This window comes from Apaloderma vittatum, unplaced genomic scaffold (assembly GCF_000703405.1).
Source record: "Apaloderma vittatum isolate BGI_N311 unplaced genomic scaffold, ASM70340v1 scaffold12214, whole genome shotgun sequence".
NCBI lineage: Eukaryota > Metazoa > Chordata > Aves > Trogoniformes > Trogonidae > Apaloderma > Apaloderma vittatum.
In genome coordinates this window covers 35,323-47,583 of record NW_009712200.1, presented here as the reverse complement: position 1 = coordinate 47,583, position 12,261 = coordinate 35,323, and the positions used below count along the sequence as shown (strand labels likewise).

The 12,261-nt window shown below is 43.5% G+C and overlaps 1 protein-coding gene across 1 annotated transcript in view; it reads right to left on the bottom strand.

The window, feature by feature from the left end:
- Positions 1-12,261, bottom strand: part of LOC104272804 (pleckstrin homology domain-containing family G member 7-like) — a 29,146-nt gene continuing 16,885 nt past the window's right edge. Inside the window, 5 exon segments of the mRNA XM_009867899.1 lie at positions 1-110; positions 2,754-2,849; positions 9,362-9,468; positions 9,470-9,519; positions 10,909-10,988. Coding sequence (XP_009866201.1) covers positions 1-110; positions 2,754-2,849; positions 9,362-9,468; positions 9,470-9,519; positions 10,909-10,988 — 443 coding nt within the window.

Genomic DNA, 12,261 nt, shown 5'->3' with positions numbered 1-12,261 from the left:
TTAAATTTCAGAGGATTCATCTGGGAAGCAGAAAGCAGTGCTTTTCTTGGTTTTGTGTTGCGTGGTGTAATTGGAGACTGCTGTTTCTATCTGTGACATCCATGTTTTCTGTAACAAGAAAAAATAATTTGTAAACCAACACAATCTTAAGAAGTTCCAGTAATTCAGATACATAAACAGTCAGAGCCTTTAGTTTTATTTAGCCTTTTTTCAGGCCCATGCTCAGAATTCCTGAAGTGAATGTGAAATATCCCAGAACAGAGAATCTCCCAGTTGCTGAGGCCACTGCCTGCTGCTGGAGGCTGTGTATGAGCCATGGGATATCTGGGGAAGGTTTCATTTTTGTTTGGAAGGTAGGATTTTAAGGCTCTGTTTGCTTGTAATGATGAAGTTTGCTGTAGGATATTTCACCCATTTTTGTGTAGCATTTGTTAGTTTAATGCTGTCCTTGCAGTTCGACCTCCCCGTTCTCTGAATAAGATAGCCCCAGTGTTACCAGCATCACAGGTTCTGTTCCCTTCTGAGATATGTGCTGCCACAGGAACTTCAGTTGCTAGCATTATGCTGACAGCATTCAGCTCTTTATTTGCTGTCATCCAGGTATGAGGGCAGGGGGTGATGGCTGGAAAGATGAATTTAAAATACATAACTTTCTTCTCTTTGTGCTAGTCCAGATGGTCTGGGTCGTAGAAGCTGCGTTGTCTCTGAATTGCTGTGATAAGACATTACAAATTAGTTGTCAGCAGTATGAGCTCGAGGACTAGCTGTGCTTCTCCCACCCAAAGGTTTTTATTTTGCCTAGTCAGGAGCTGCTGTCTGTGCTGTAATGCATGTAGAGACACCGTGCTTTGAGGCAAAGAGTAGAAACTCGTGAGAAGGGGCAGCCTGCTCTGCTTCATGTGACACTAGGGTTCATAAATTTTGTTATTCATCCCTCTGGCTGTTTCCTGTGTGTGTTTACACCCTGAACGAGTTAAAAATCACTTTGAAAAGTAGAAAGCTTAAGAAGTAAATTGGGTGATCTACAGCTCTAAGGAGCCCCAGCGAAGCAGGTGAGGAGAGTCTGTGTGTGCAAGCCGTCCATGCCTGGCAGAGCTTGATGTCGTCGGGATGGGGTGGTTGCTCTGGGCTCTCTGTTGCTGCTGGTGGAGCACGCAGGGGTTTGCTAGGTGATAGTCAACACGTAGAAGGCAGGATTTAAACTGTTGAGCTTTTTCGTGCCTCAGGGAAGAGAATAGAGGGCAGGACAGAGGTGTGGGTGGGATGAGCAACAGCAGAGTATTTCAGGTCTGTGTTTCCATGTGTCTGCTGAGTTATGGGGTCTTAAGAGAGAGGTGGGAGTGGGATAAGGGGTTCGTAGCATCTGTGTTCACTGCGTTGCACGTGATCCCTGCGCAGTCAGTAGAGCGCAGTGTGGCAGCGAGAGGCGAGCGGGCAGGGCGAGCTGGGGCAGGGCGAGGGAGTCAGGAGCCAAGACAGGCGCTTCACAAAAATCGGGAGATCAAAGAGGCAGCTTGCAATGTAACAGCCTGCTGTTTGGGATGAGTTGACAGGAATATGACACGTACAGCTTCATTCAGTTTGCAGTCTCGCCTTTGATATCGTTTAGCTAGCTCGAGGCCCTGATCTGATGGTCCTCACTGGTATCTATCTTACCAAGATCATCTTCAATTCTGCTTTGTTAGAGTCACATCAGATAAAACCCCATGAATTCGCCTTGGTTAGCAAAGTTTCTTTAAAATATATATTGATCATGCTGAGATCGGGCTTCTTGGGAGCTGAAATAAGGTGGTTCATTTCATTTGACTGGTGCTGGAAACTCTACCTTTCCTAGGGCTCAGAGTGCCCAAAGTCAACACAATGTGTAGTGCCACTACATCCAAGTGGAAAGAACCTTTCACTGCATAGTTTTTTGCTTTGATAAACAGGATTTGGGAGACATTGAGAAGATGGTAGGGTGTGAAGGCAGCTTTGGAAGGGAAAGATAGTATTTTTGTAACAGGAGAAGGTAATGATTTCTTGGGTAGGTACCTATAGTAGTAGTAATGGTACCTATTCCAAGCACCAACCAGTGACTTGGAAAGAATTCACTCATTGTTTTTCTCTGAAAAAGTTGATCTACTGCAATTAGTATTAGTGCTAGTCGAATTTCTATGCATTAGGTATGAGAGAATGCAATTCTACTTACAGGAGAAAAAAAATTACTTCTGTGAAGCGCTGACCACACTTTCAGATGTTATATACAGTGCTGTTACTAGAAATGTGATGTGTGAAAATGAGGGGTAAATTTATGTAACAGTGGAATTAATCATACCATCTGTTCAATCTGAAATTGCAAGATGTGTGTCGTGCATAGATGAGCATGATACAGTTTTCTGATCAGAGTACTACTGCATACAAGTTGGGGGGAGTTGTTTTGGTGTTGACTTCTCTGGAGAGGCTGACTCTCTTCATTTCTGTGACACAAGAAATGACTTTTACAATTTCTACTAGGAAAAAAGAAATGTTTTTCAACAAGAATACGACTGGCTATCAACCCTGCTATAAAATTGGTACGTGTTCAACAGCAAAAAATCTGTCACAAATGCGTGAGCCAGAGCACTGTGGTGTTATTTTGTTTTGGTTTGGCTTTGGTCAAATGTCACAACTGTAGTAGATTCTTAGCACAGTACAGCTACTTTTAGGCTGAGATCCTCCTTTAGGGAAAGCTAAGTTGTGTAATTACAGAAGAAAAAAAGGTGTGCTACTTATCTTGGCAGTCTCTGTCTGAGCTTGTGGTAAGAAGACTGCTATGCACTGACAATACCTATTTTCATGCTGTATTAGGAAAGTGTTTTGCAAGCTGAAGCCTGTGGAAAAAATATGGAGAAATTATATAAATTCCCTCCTGCAACTGTCAGTCCAATTTTATATCTTATTGTATGATTATGTAAATTAAGAAGAAATTATATGTGTAATCATCTTTTTCTTATTAGGGCAATGCGCCCTGTTATGGTCAGGTTTTTGTTGTGCAGGAAGCTTTTCTTAATTCTGCTTTCATTTGTTTAGTTACTTTATCCAGTGGATCACCACAAAGGTAATGATGGCTGGAGCAGCTCCTACACAAAGGAGGGGCTGAGAGAGTTGGGGTTGTTCAGCCTGGAGAAGAGGAGGCTCCAAGGAGACCTTATAGCGTCCTTCCAGGACTACAGGAAAGCTGGGGAGGGACTGCTTACAAGGGTGTGTAGGGATAGGGCAAGGGTCAATGGTTTTAAAGTGGAGCAGGGTTAGACTCTAGGAGGAAGTTCTTTACTATGAGGCTGGTGAAACACTGGAACAGGTTGCCCAGGGAAGTTGTGGGTGCCTCATCCTCGAGAATGTTCAAGGCAAGGCTGAGCAACCTGATCTGCTGAAATCTGATCTGCCCATGACAAGGGGGTTGGATCTAGATGATCTTTAAGGTCCCCTCTGACTCAAACCATTCTATGATTGATCACTGTGCAGCTAAGGTGCTTTTGAGTCTTCAAGAGAAGTTTTCATTCAAAGCAGACTAAATCAGAACTGAAGTTAGAGAAAAACAAATGCCAAAATTTAAGAGAAAGGCACCACTTTAATTGTATTTGAAACAGATCCATATGATGGCTGCTACGTAGGCAAGTGGCTGCACGTGGGCTGATGGTGGGTTTGGGTTCTACCTCGGGCATGTGCCTCTGGTTGGCTGCTGGAAGCAATGTCTTGCAGTGCCAGGCGTGTTGCCAGCAGCCCTTTGGTTCCTGCCATACTTATGCAGAAATTAATTGGTGACTCTGGGTCCAACAGAAGCTTCTCCTGGGTCCTGCAGATGACTTTGGGCCTTATGGGACAGGTTTCCCTGCAAGGTGACAAACCGGCACCAGCGTCTCATGTCCAGAGCGAAGGGGTGGCTTAAGTCTGCCACAAGCAAGCTTGGGGGAAAAGAAGGGGAAAGCATCTTAAGGTAGACAAAATCCTGCAGCAGACGACAGCTGTGTTTGTTGTGGCAGAGAGAGGAGAGCACAGTAACCTGTTAAAATGCACCATATTCACGTGGTGTTGCTTTTTTTAGCTGGAGTTGATGTTGCTGTAAATGAAGGAACAGGGAGCCGGGTGTGGGATTGCCTCCCTGTGAGGGGTGGCCCTGAGCGGAGCCCAGCTCCTGAACCCCTGCACTCCAGAGGAGAGCGTGGATCTCAAGTGGCCAAGACAAGGCAGTTTTTTTCTAACCTGATCTGGTTAATATATTTTCTTCTGCAGTCTTATACTATGTAGAATGTCTTGCTGCTATGTAAAGCTCTGTGTCCAAGCATTTCCAAGTGCTCTATGTCAGACCTCAGAATATTTCTGGAAGAAAAGCTGTTCTATAAACCTAGTTTCAGAGAAAAGGAAAGTGGATCACAGACTGGTGAAATTACTGTGGCAAATTGCTTAGCAGCAGAATGCTGTAGCAGCAGAGGTGGTATGTTTCAGAACTGCTGCCTTCTGGCTGTTGGTGGTGAATGGGAAATACAACTCCGCAGTCCTAAAAATGATTTTTCTGGGCAATGCTCAGCATCAGGTTGTCAGTAATGTTTTCAAAAAGAAATTCTGCAGCTGCATAAATTACCAGTCTTTGATACAGCAATGTACCAGTGGATCTGGTTCTTCCAAATTTAGTGTAAAGCATTATTATAGAGCAATAATAAGCAATTTCAGGATTAAATCCAGATCAGAATGTTAACAGGAAAGCAGGTTCCTAGTCAGAAAGTGTTTCAGAGATGAATTCATACTCTTTCACTTAAGTGCAAAGTTACATCTTGTGTACCAAATCCTGGTATTCGCAGATAGTCCTACCCTTAGGGCATCTTCCCAGTGTTATGAGCATGCTAATTATCAAGGGTATTTCGACTATATTGTGATACTAATTTTTGTTTCTAGTCCTTGTATTGAGGTATGTTTCTTTCCAAAGTGAGATCAACTCTCAGCAAACTAATGGATGCAAAAGTATTTATTAGATCAAAAATCAGGGTTTCATTTTTGATTAATGTGATGGATCACTACAAGTCACATGCTGCCCTTTCTGAGAACATGCTGACTAATTTCTTGCTGCCACAAAGCAGTAAAACTCTTCCTAAGACTGAAAAACTAACTGGCAGCATTTCCCGAGGTCACACACTTCTGACAATATTTATATTGCTTTTTTTTGCCCCTCTCCTGCAAAGGACTTTTTCCATTGACACATTGCTTGTTTTACGCGAAATGCTGGAAATCTGAACTGCAAGATCCCTATAGCACTTTTTTTCTCACCATTTTTAACAGGAGCTTCCAAGGTATTACAAGACTATAGGTAAGCAATCTTGTAGTGGTATTGCTGTGGGAGTCTGCTATAGACCTCCCAGCCAGAGCAGTGAGGTGGACAAAGCGGTCTATAAGCACTTGGGAGAAATCTCGAGGTCGCTTGCTGTTCTTGTGGGGGACTTCAATTTCCCAGGTATCTGTGGAAATACAATGCAGGAGAGAAGGAACAACCCAGGAGGTTCCTGGAATGTGTGGAGGATACCTTCCTCACGCAGCTGGTAAGTGAACTGACCAGGGAAGGCGCCCTGCTGGACCTCCTGTTTGTGAACAGAGAAGGTCTTGTGGAGGATGTGGCAGTTGGAGGCCATCTAGGGAACAGTGACCATGAAATGATTAAGTTCTCTATTCTTACAGATGTTAGGAGGAGGGACAGCAAAACTGCCACTTTGGACTTCTGAAGGGTGGACTTTGACTTATATAGGAGGTTACTTGTTAGAATCTTTTGGGAGTCAGTTTTGAAGGGTATAGGAGTCCAGTAAGGCTGGACGCTTTTTAAGAAGGAAGTCTTAAAGACACAGGAGCAGGCCATCCCTGTGTGCTGTAAGATGAGCTGTCAGCAAAGAAGACCAGCCTGGCTGAATAGGGAGATTTGGCTGAAAATTAGAGAAAAAAGGAGAGTTTATGGCCTCTGGAAAAGGGGGCAGGCCACTCATAGTGAGTACAAGAATGTTACTAGGTTATGCAGGGAGATAATTAGAAGGTCCAAAGCCCACCTAGAAATTAATCTGGCTTTGGAGATAAAGAATAACATAACAAGTTTCTATAAATACATCAACAACAAGAGAAAGACCAGGGAGAGTCTCCATCCCCTGCTATACTCAGGAGGAAATATGGTAACCAAAGATGAGGATAAGGCTGAAGTGCTTAATGTCTTCTTTGCCTCAGTCCATAGTGATAAAAACACTTGTATGGAGAGAAGCCAGCCCCCCAAGCCAAGAGACAGAGTCCGAGAGCAAAATGTCCTCCCCATAATCCAGGAGGTGATAGTAAGAGACCTGCTGCTCCACATCGATGTGCTCAAATCTATGGGGATGGATGGGATTCATCTGAGAGTGCTGAGAGAACTGGCAGAGGCGCTCACCAAGCCGCTGTCCATCATTTATCAGCAGTTCTGGCTGACTGGGGATGTCCCAGCTGATTGGAACACAGCCAATATAATACCCATCTATAAGAAGGGCCAGAAGGATGATCTGGAAAATTACAGGCCTGTCAGTTTGACTTCAGTGCCAAGGAAGCTGATGGAGCAGATCATCCTGAGTTCCATTATGCAGCACATGCAGGACAATGTGGTCAGGCCCAGTGAGCATGGGTTTGTGAAGGGCAGATCGCGTTTAACAAACCTGATCTCCTTCTATGACAGGGTGATCCACTTGTTGGATGAAGGAAAGGCTGCGGATGTTGTCTACCTTGACTTTAGTAAGTTGCTTGACACTGTTGCCCACACCATTCTCCTAGAGAAATTGACTGCTCTTGGCTTGGATGGGCGTATGCTTTGCTTGGTGAAAAACTGTTTAGAGGGCTGAGTCCAAAGAGTTGTGGTCAATGGAGTTGGTCACAAGTGGTGTCCTCCAGACCTCAGTACTGAGGCCACTCCTATTTAACATTTTCATCAGTGATTTGGATGAGGGGATGGAGGGCACCCTTCGTAAGTTTGCAGATGACATGAAGCTGGGTGGAAGTGTCGATCTACTTGAGGGTAGGGACACTATTCCTGATAAAGGCCAGGATGCCTTCAAACCTTCTTGGCCACCTGGGTGCACTGCTGGCTCATGTTCAGCTGGCCATCTATTAACACTCCTAGGTCCTTTTCTGCCAGGCAACTTTCCAGCCTCTCTTCCCCAAGCCTGTAGCACTGCCTGGGGTTGTTGTGACCGAAGTGCAAGACCTGGCACTTGGCCTTTTTAAACCTCATACAATTGGCCTTGGCCCATAGATCCAGCCTGTCCAGGTCCCTCTGCAGAGCCTCCCTGCCCTTGAGCAGATCAACACTCCCATTCAATTTGGTATCATCTGCAAGCTTACTGAGGATGTACTTGATCCTCTCATCCAGATCATTGATAAAGGTATTTAATAAGACTGGCCCCAAAACTGGGCCCTAGGAGATTCTGCTTGTAGCTGGCTGCCAAAAGGATTTAACTCCATTCACCACAACTCCTTGGGCACAGCCATCCAGATAGTTTAGCACAGCAAAGAGTGCACCTGCCTAAGCCATGAGCAGCCAGTTTGTCTAGCAGAACGTTGTCGGAAAGTGTCAAAGGCTTTACTAAAGTCCAGGTGGACAACATCCACAGCCACATCCACTAAGCAGGTTACCTGGTCATAGAAGGAAATCAGGTTGGTTAAGCAGAACCTGCCTTTCACTAAGCCATGCTGGCTGGGCCTGATCCCCTGGTTGCTCTGCACGTGGCGTGAGTGTGCTGGAGATGAATTGCTGCATAGTCTTCCCCACAGGCTGACAGGCCTGTAGTTCCTCAGATCAAACCTCCTGTTTAGAAACCTCTGAATGTAGGAAACACTGGCTTGAAAAAAATAATCAAAAAATCTTATTCCTATCTTCATTATGGCTATTATGCCAAACCTTCTATGTGCAAACTGGAGCGTGGCAACTTCCTGTTCAGCACCCAGAAGCTCTTGACCTTGTGTCTAGCCTGGGCTCAGGCAGGAACGTGGGGCTGCCCTTCCCTCTACCCTTCAGCTGCTGCATTTGCTTCATTTCTGCTGGGTTGGTAGGGAGACTCCTTCAGCAAACACAGTGCCTGGAGCATGTTATAAAAAGGTTGTTCTTCTCTGTGTTCTTCCCATTACTTCATCTTCAATCATTTGCCTTTTATTGGCTACCTCTATTTCCTAGCAGCATTGATGCTTGTCAAGGGTCAAGAAAGCAGTAGTGGTAGTAACTGTAAATACCAAGCACCATCACTTCTAGTAGCAGACACTGTCTGCAAAAACCTGCTGCTAACTTTAGAAAGTGCAGCCTCTTAGAACAGACTGAGCTGAAGAGTAAAATGCCTGAACAGAATTGGTTGTTTAATTTAAACCAGGACAATGCTGAATGCTCATTGCTCTGGGTGAATATATTTCAAAGTTATAAATTTTACAGGCTCTAGGTTTATTTTCCATATCAATTGATTTCCTACAGAGCACTCTAGCTCCCTGAGGTTTTCCTCCCAGGGTTTAGGATTAGGATGGCTGACAGGCCCTGGAGCACAGAGATTTGTGTTTCTCTTATTTCTCTTTGATATAGGAGGCTCCTGGGATCTGAGCAGTGTTAGACTGAGGTGTGTGAGAGCCTGCATGAGTGGCTCCAATGAAGAGGGGGCCTGATTATTTTTTTTGTGCCTGCTCCTTCACCCAAGCTTTGATGTGGTAACTCCAGGAACATTGGTTTAGCAGAGTAAGGCTGTTTACTCTCTGCAGAGGTCAGTTCTCCTCCCTTCTTCACTCAAGGACACAGCAGCGGGTGTTGCTGGAGTAATTTCCCCTGGTGATGCATTTGGATGTCGGTGAGCAGGGAAGTATTGAGGTATAATGGGTTATTTCCAGTCTCTCAGCTGGTGAAGAGGTGAGTGGGAGCAACAGCAGGACGTCAATCTCTCCAGCCTCCTGGAGAATCACTGCTGCTCACGTGTGGGGACACTACAGAACTGAAAATGTATTTGGGAAAGAGGCTTGAAGATTGACAGAGCATATTAGGACAATTAAGGAAAGGAAGTACTTGGTCTGTGAGAAAGAAGTCACTGGAGTCCTGATACCTCCTTGGCGTGAGTGGATAGTATCTGACAGTTGCTGGTGTGTATATGAAAGTCCTTTATAGAGGCAGGGGGACATGGAGTGTAATGTCTGTGTTAGCAGGTTATGCCTCACAGTAAGAGCAGAACTGTGAAGCCAAACAGCGCTGAGGCATCGGTGTTTGCACTCCAGGCATCTGGGGCTGGTTTGTGGGCAAACAGCATCTTCTCCTGACACTGCCATGCATACAGTGCGTTGAGATGGTATTTATGAAGATGTTCAAATGTGTGTGGGCACGCACCTGTAATATGGACAGAGTCAACGTTTTTCAGGATCAGTCTGTCTAGTAAAATGGGCTGGTCTAGGACTGTGCAAAACCCATCTTCTCTTATGAAGGACTGTAGCTCAGAGTGAGGGAACAACAGACAGGGGTTAACTGGCGCCTGAGCCCTTGTATTTCTGGGAATAGAAGATAATGTTGGTTAGCTGGTTGTTTGCCATCTGCTCATGAAGTATAGGCACTAAAGAGCCATAAACTGTGTTTTCTTTTATCAGAAGTACTCAGATAGCTTATTTGCCTGAGAAACTGCAGAAAAACTCTTTAGTACCTGGAATTCTGCAAGGTTACACCTTGTACGATAAAACATACAATAGAAACACAATACAAGTCCACAGGCAGAAAACAGTTAGTCTAAGGTGTTCCAATGTATTGTTTTTGCCCTTTTCCCCTGCCCTTCCCCCCTTCTTTTAATAGCAGGACTTCTCTCATCCTTGGCAGTATGTTTCCCTATCTCCCTTTGCATACTTGCAGAGCATGTAATAGCTGGGGCTCCAGATGCATTGCAGCCCCTCACAGTAGGTTCACCAACATGTGTGTAGGAAAAACCTCAGAGCTGCCTATGGGAACCAGGCCCCTTGAATTCCTGCTCCCTCCATTTCCCTGCCCTGGCCTGTGCTGTAGGATGGTGTTGCTGTTCTACCAGCTCTCAATGCATGCCTTCTCTATCTCCTACAAAGGCAGAATAGGTGCTTCTTAGAAAAAAAAAAAAGTCTTTTAATGAGATGCAAGCTTCTTGAGATTTAACACAAGTCTGCTTAGCCTTAATATTTGTCATCTTCATAGCCTAAATTTGCATCATCTTTATAAGCTTAATTGGCTAGAAATGCTCCTACACTGAAGGGTTAAGAATTTCAAGTCATTGAGTGGTTGGTGTTTTTTGTGGCTAATTACAAATATTTATCATCTATACAACTCTCTTATAGCATCTTTCATGAATAGAAACTTCATAAGAAGAGTCATTATATCTCCATTTTAAACTAGGAGAAATCAAGGCAAAGCGAAGACACATACAACAAGCTGTTTTGGAGCTGATGATAAAGCCAACCTTCCATCTATTTTAGCATTTTCCTGTTTTCTTCCTGGTGTTTTTTTTTTCCTTCTTCTTTCCAACAGCTCTGATATCTCTGGGATAAAAATGTTTTAGGCTGCTGAATCAAATCATGAGGAGAGATTAGAAAACTTTATGCATTCTTGAAACTTTTCTGAGCGTTAGGAATCCGGCACATCAGAATGACACCAGGAAGATATTAAGGTCTTATAATGTAAATTCTGCCTCTCAGTAGTATTTCTGTAACATGCTGAGCCTAGAGGCAACGTTTTGAATTAGTGTTATGGTTTGCTGTTAGTACGAGAAAGTATCACCCATCCTTCATGCTGATTAGTCATCTTGCATTTTTATCATTAGATCAATCTTCCAAAGTATTGGAGATTGTACATTCAAAATATTTACCAAGCTGAAAAACCCCAACGTAACAACTGCAACCATGTATAACTCTATCCATTGTTACCTTTTTGTTGCACTTAATTTTGGTAATTATTAAGAAGTCATCAAATAGGAAGAGGTAGATGTCAATGAGTCTTGTGGTTTCTAAGGAGGAAAAAAACAAAACAAAGCAATTCGGTCTGATTATTTTAAGGAATTGCTACTTCCAAGATTAGGCACATCTATGAATCACTGCATCTTACAAAATGTTTTTAACAAAGAAGCATAGTTTCCAACATAGTACACAACTACTCATCCCCTAGTCTGCACTCTCAAATGCAGAAAAAGTCATGTCTCTTGATGATTTTGGCTACTTGTACCCTGTAGCAGCTAACTCATTATGAAAATACAACTACTTGCCCATCAGGAAAAGTGACCTGGATCACCTGGAGTACTTACAAATACAACAATCAGTATGCTGTAAAATAACAAATTCTGTCGGGTAAACAGTGAACCTTCTGAAAGTGGCAGCAATAAAAAAATAAGGAAGTGCCATCTTTTCATGGTACCATTAAATACTGGTATGCTTCCCTCCTCACAGGCTTTTGCAGCAATGAAATGTTAATAAATACTGTCACAAAAGCCTTTCAAAGACTACACAAAATAGTGTTGGCTTATCTTGTCTTCCTAGCTTAGAGGTTATGGGGACATGAGGAATATAACAACAAATGTCTGTGAGAATGCTTCAAAGCCTTTCAGGCTGATCTCCCAGACATGTTGAAAACTCATGTGTTATTATAATAAATAATAGGGAACAACTGAACAAAAGCAAGAGTAATTTTTCAGGAAACTTACTCTAGGAAGTTCCTGGACTCTACTGGATTTGAAGAGTTTGGTCTTTTGACTTCTTCCCTATTTATGGCTCCTTCTATCCCTTTCCATGAATCTCTCTTTCATTTCTCATTTTGGTCCCAACTTACTGTACTATTTCACTTCCAGAATCACCTCCTTTCTCTGCTGCTTTATCCTTCATAATCTGTCTCCTGGCTACTCTGTACCAATAGGGGATTTCTGGGTGTGAAAAGCAGGTATGAAATGCTCAGCTACTCACCACAGCAAATTGAGTTTGTCAGGGCTATTCCTTCCATGGAGTCTTGCAAGATCCTAAAATACTTTCTCGGATGTTTGATTCTGAAAGGTTTGGCTTGAAAACTTATTGTCTCATTAATGTTGCACAAAACAACATCAGTAACTACTGAAAATTAAAATTCTAAATAGGTCATGGAGCTAGCTGCACAGGGAGTAAAGAAACTACCACAGAATCTTAGAATCATAGAGTACTTTGGGTTGGAAGGGACCTTTAAAGGTCATCTAGTCCAACTCCCCTGCAGTAAGCATGAGGACCTTCCTGTGTGTCACTGGAGAATCAGAAGACTAC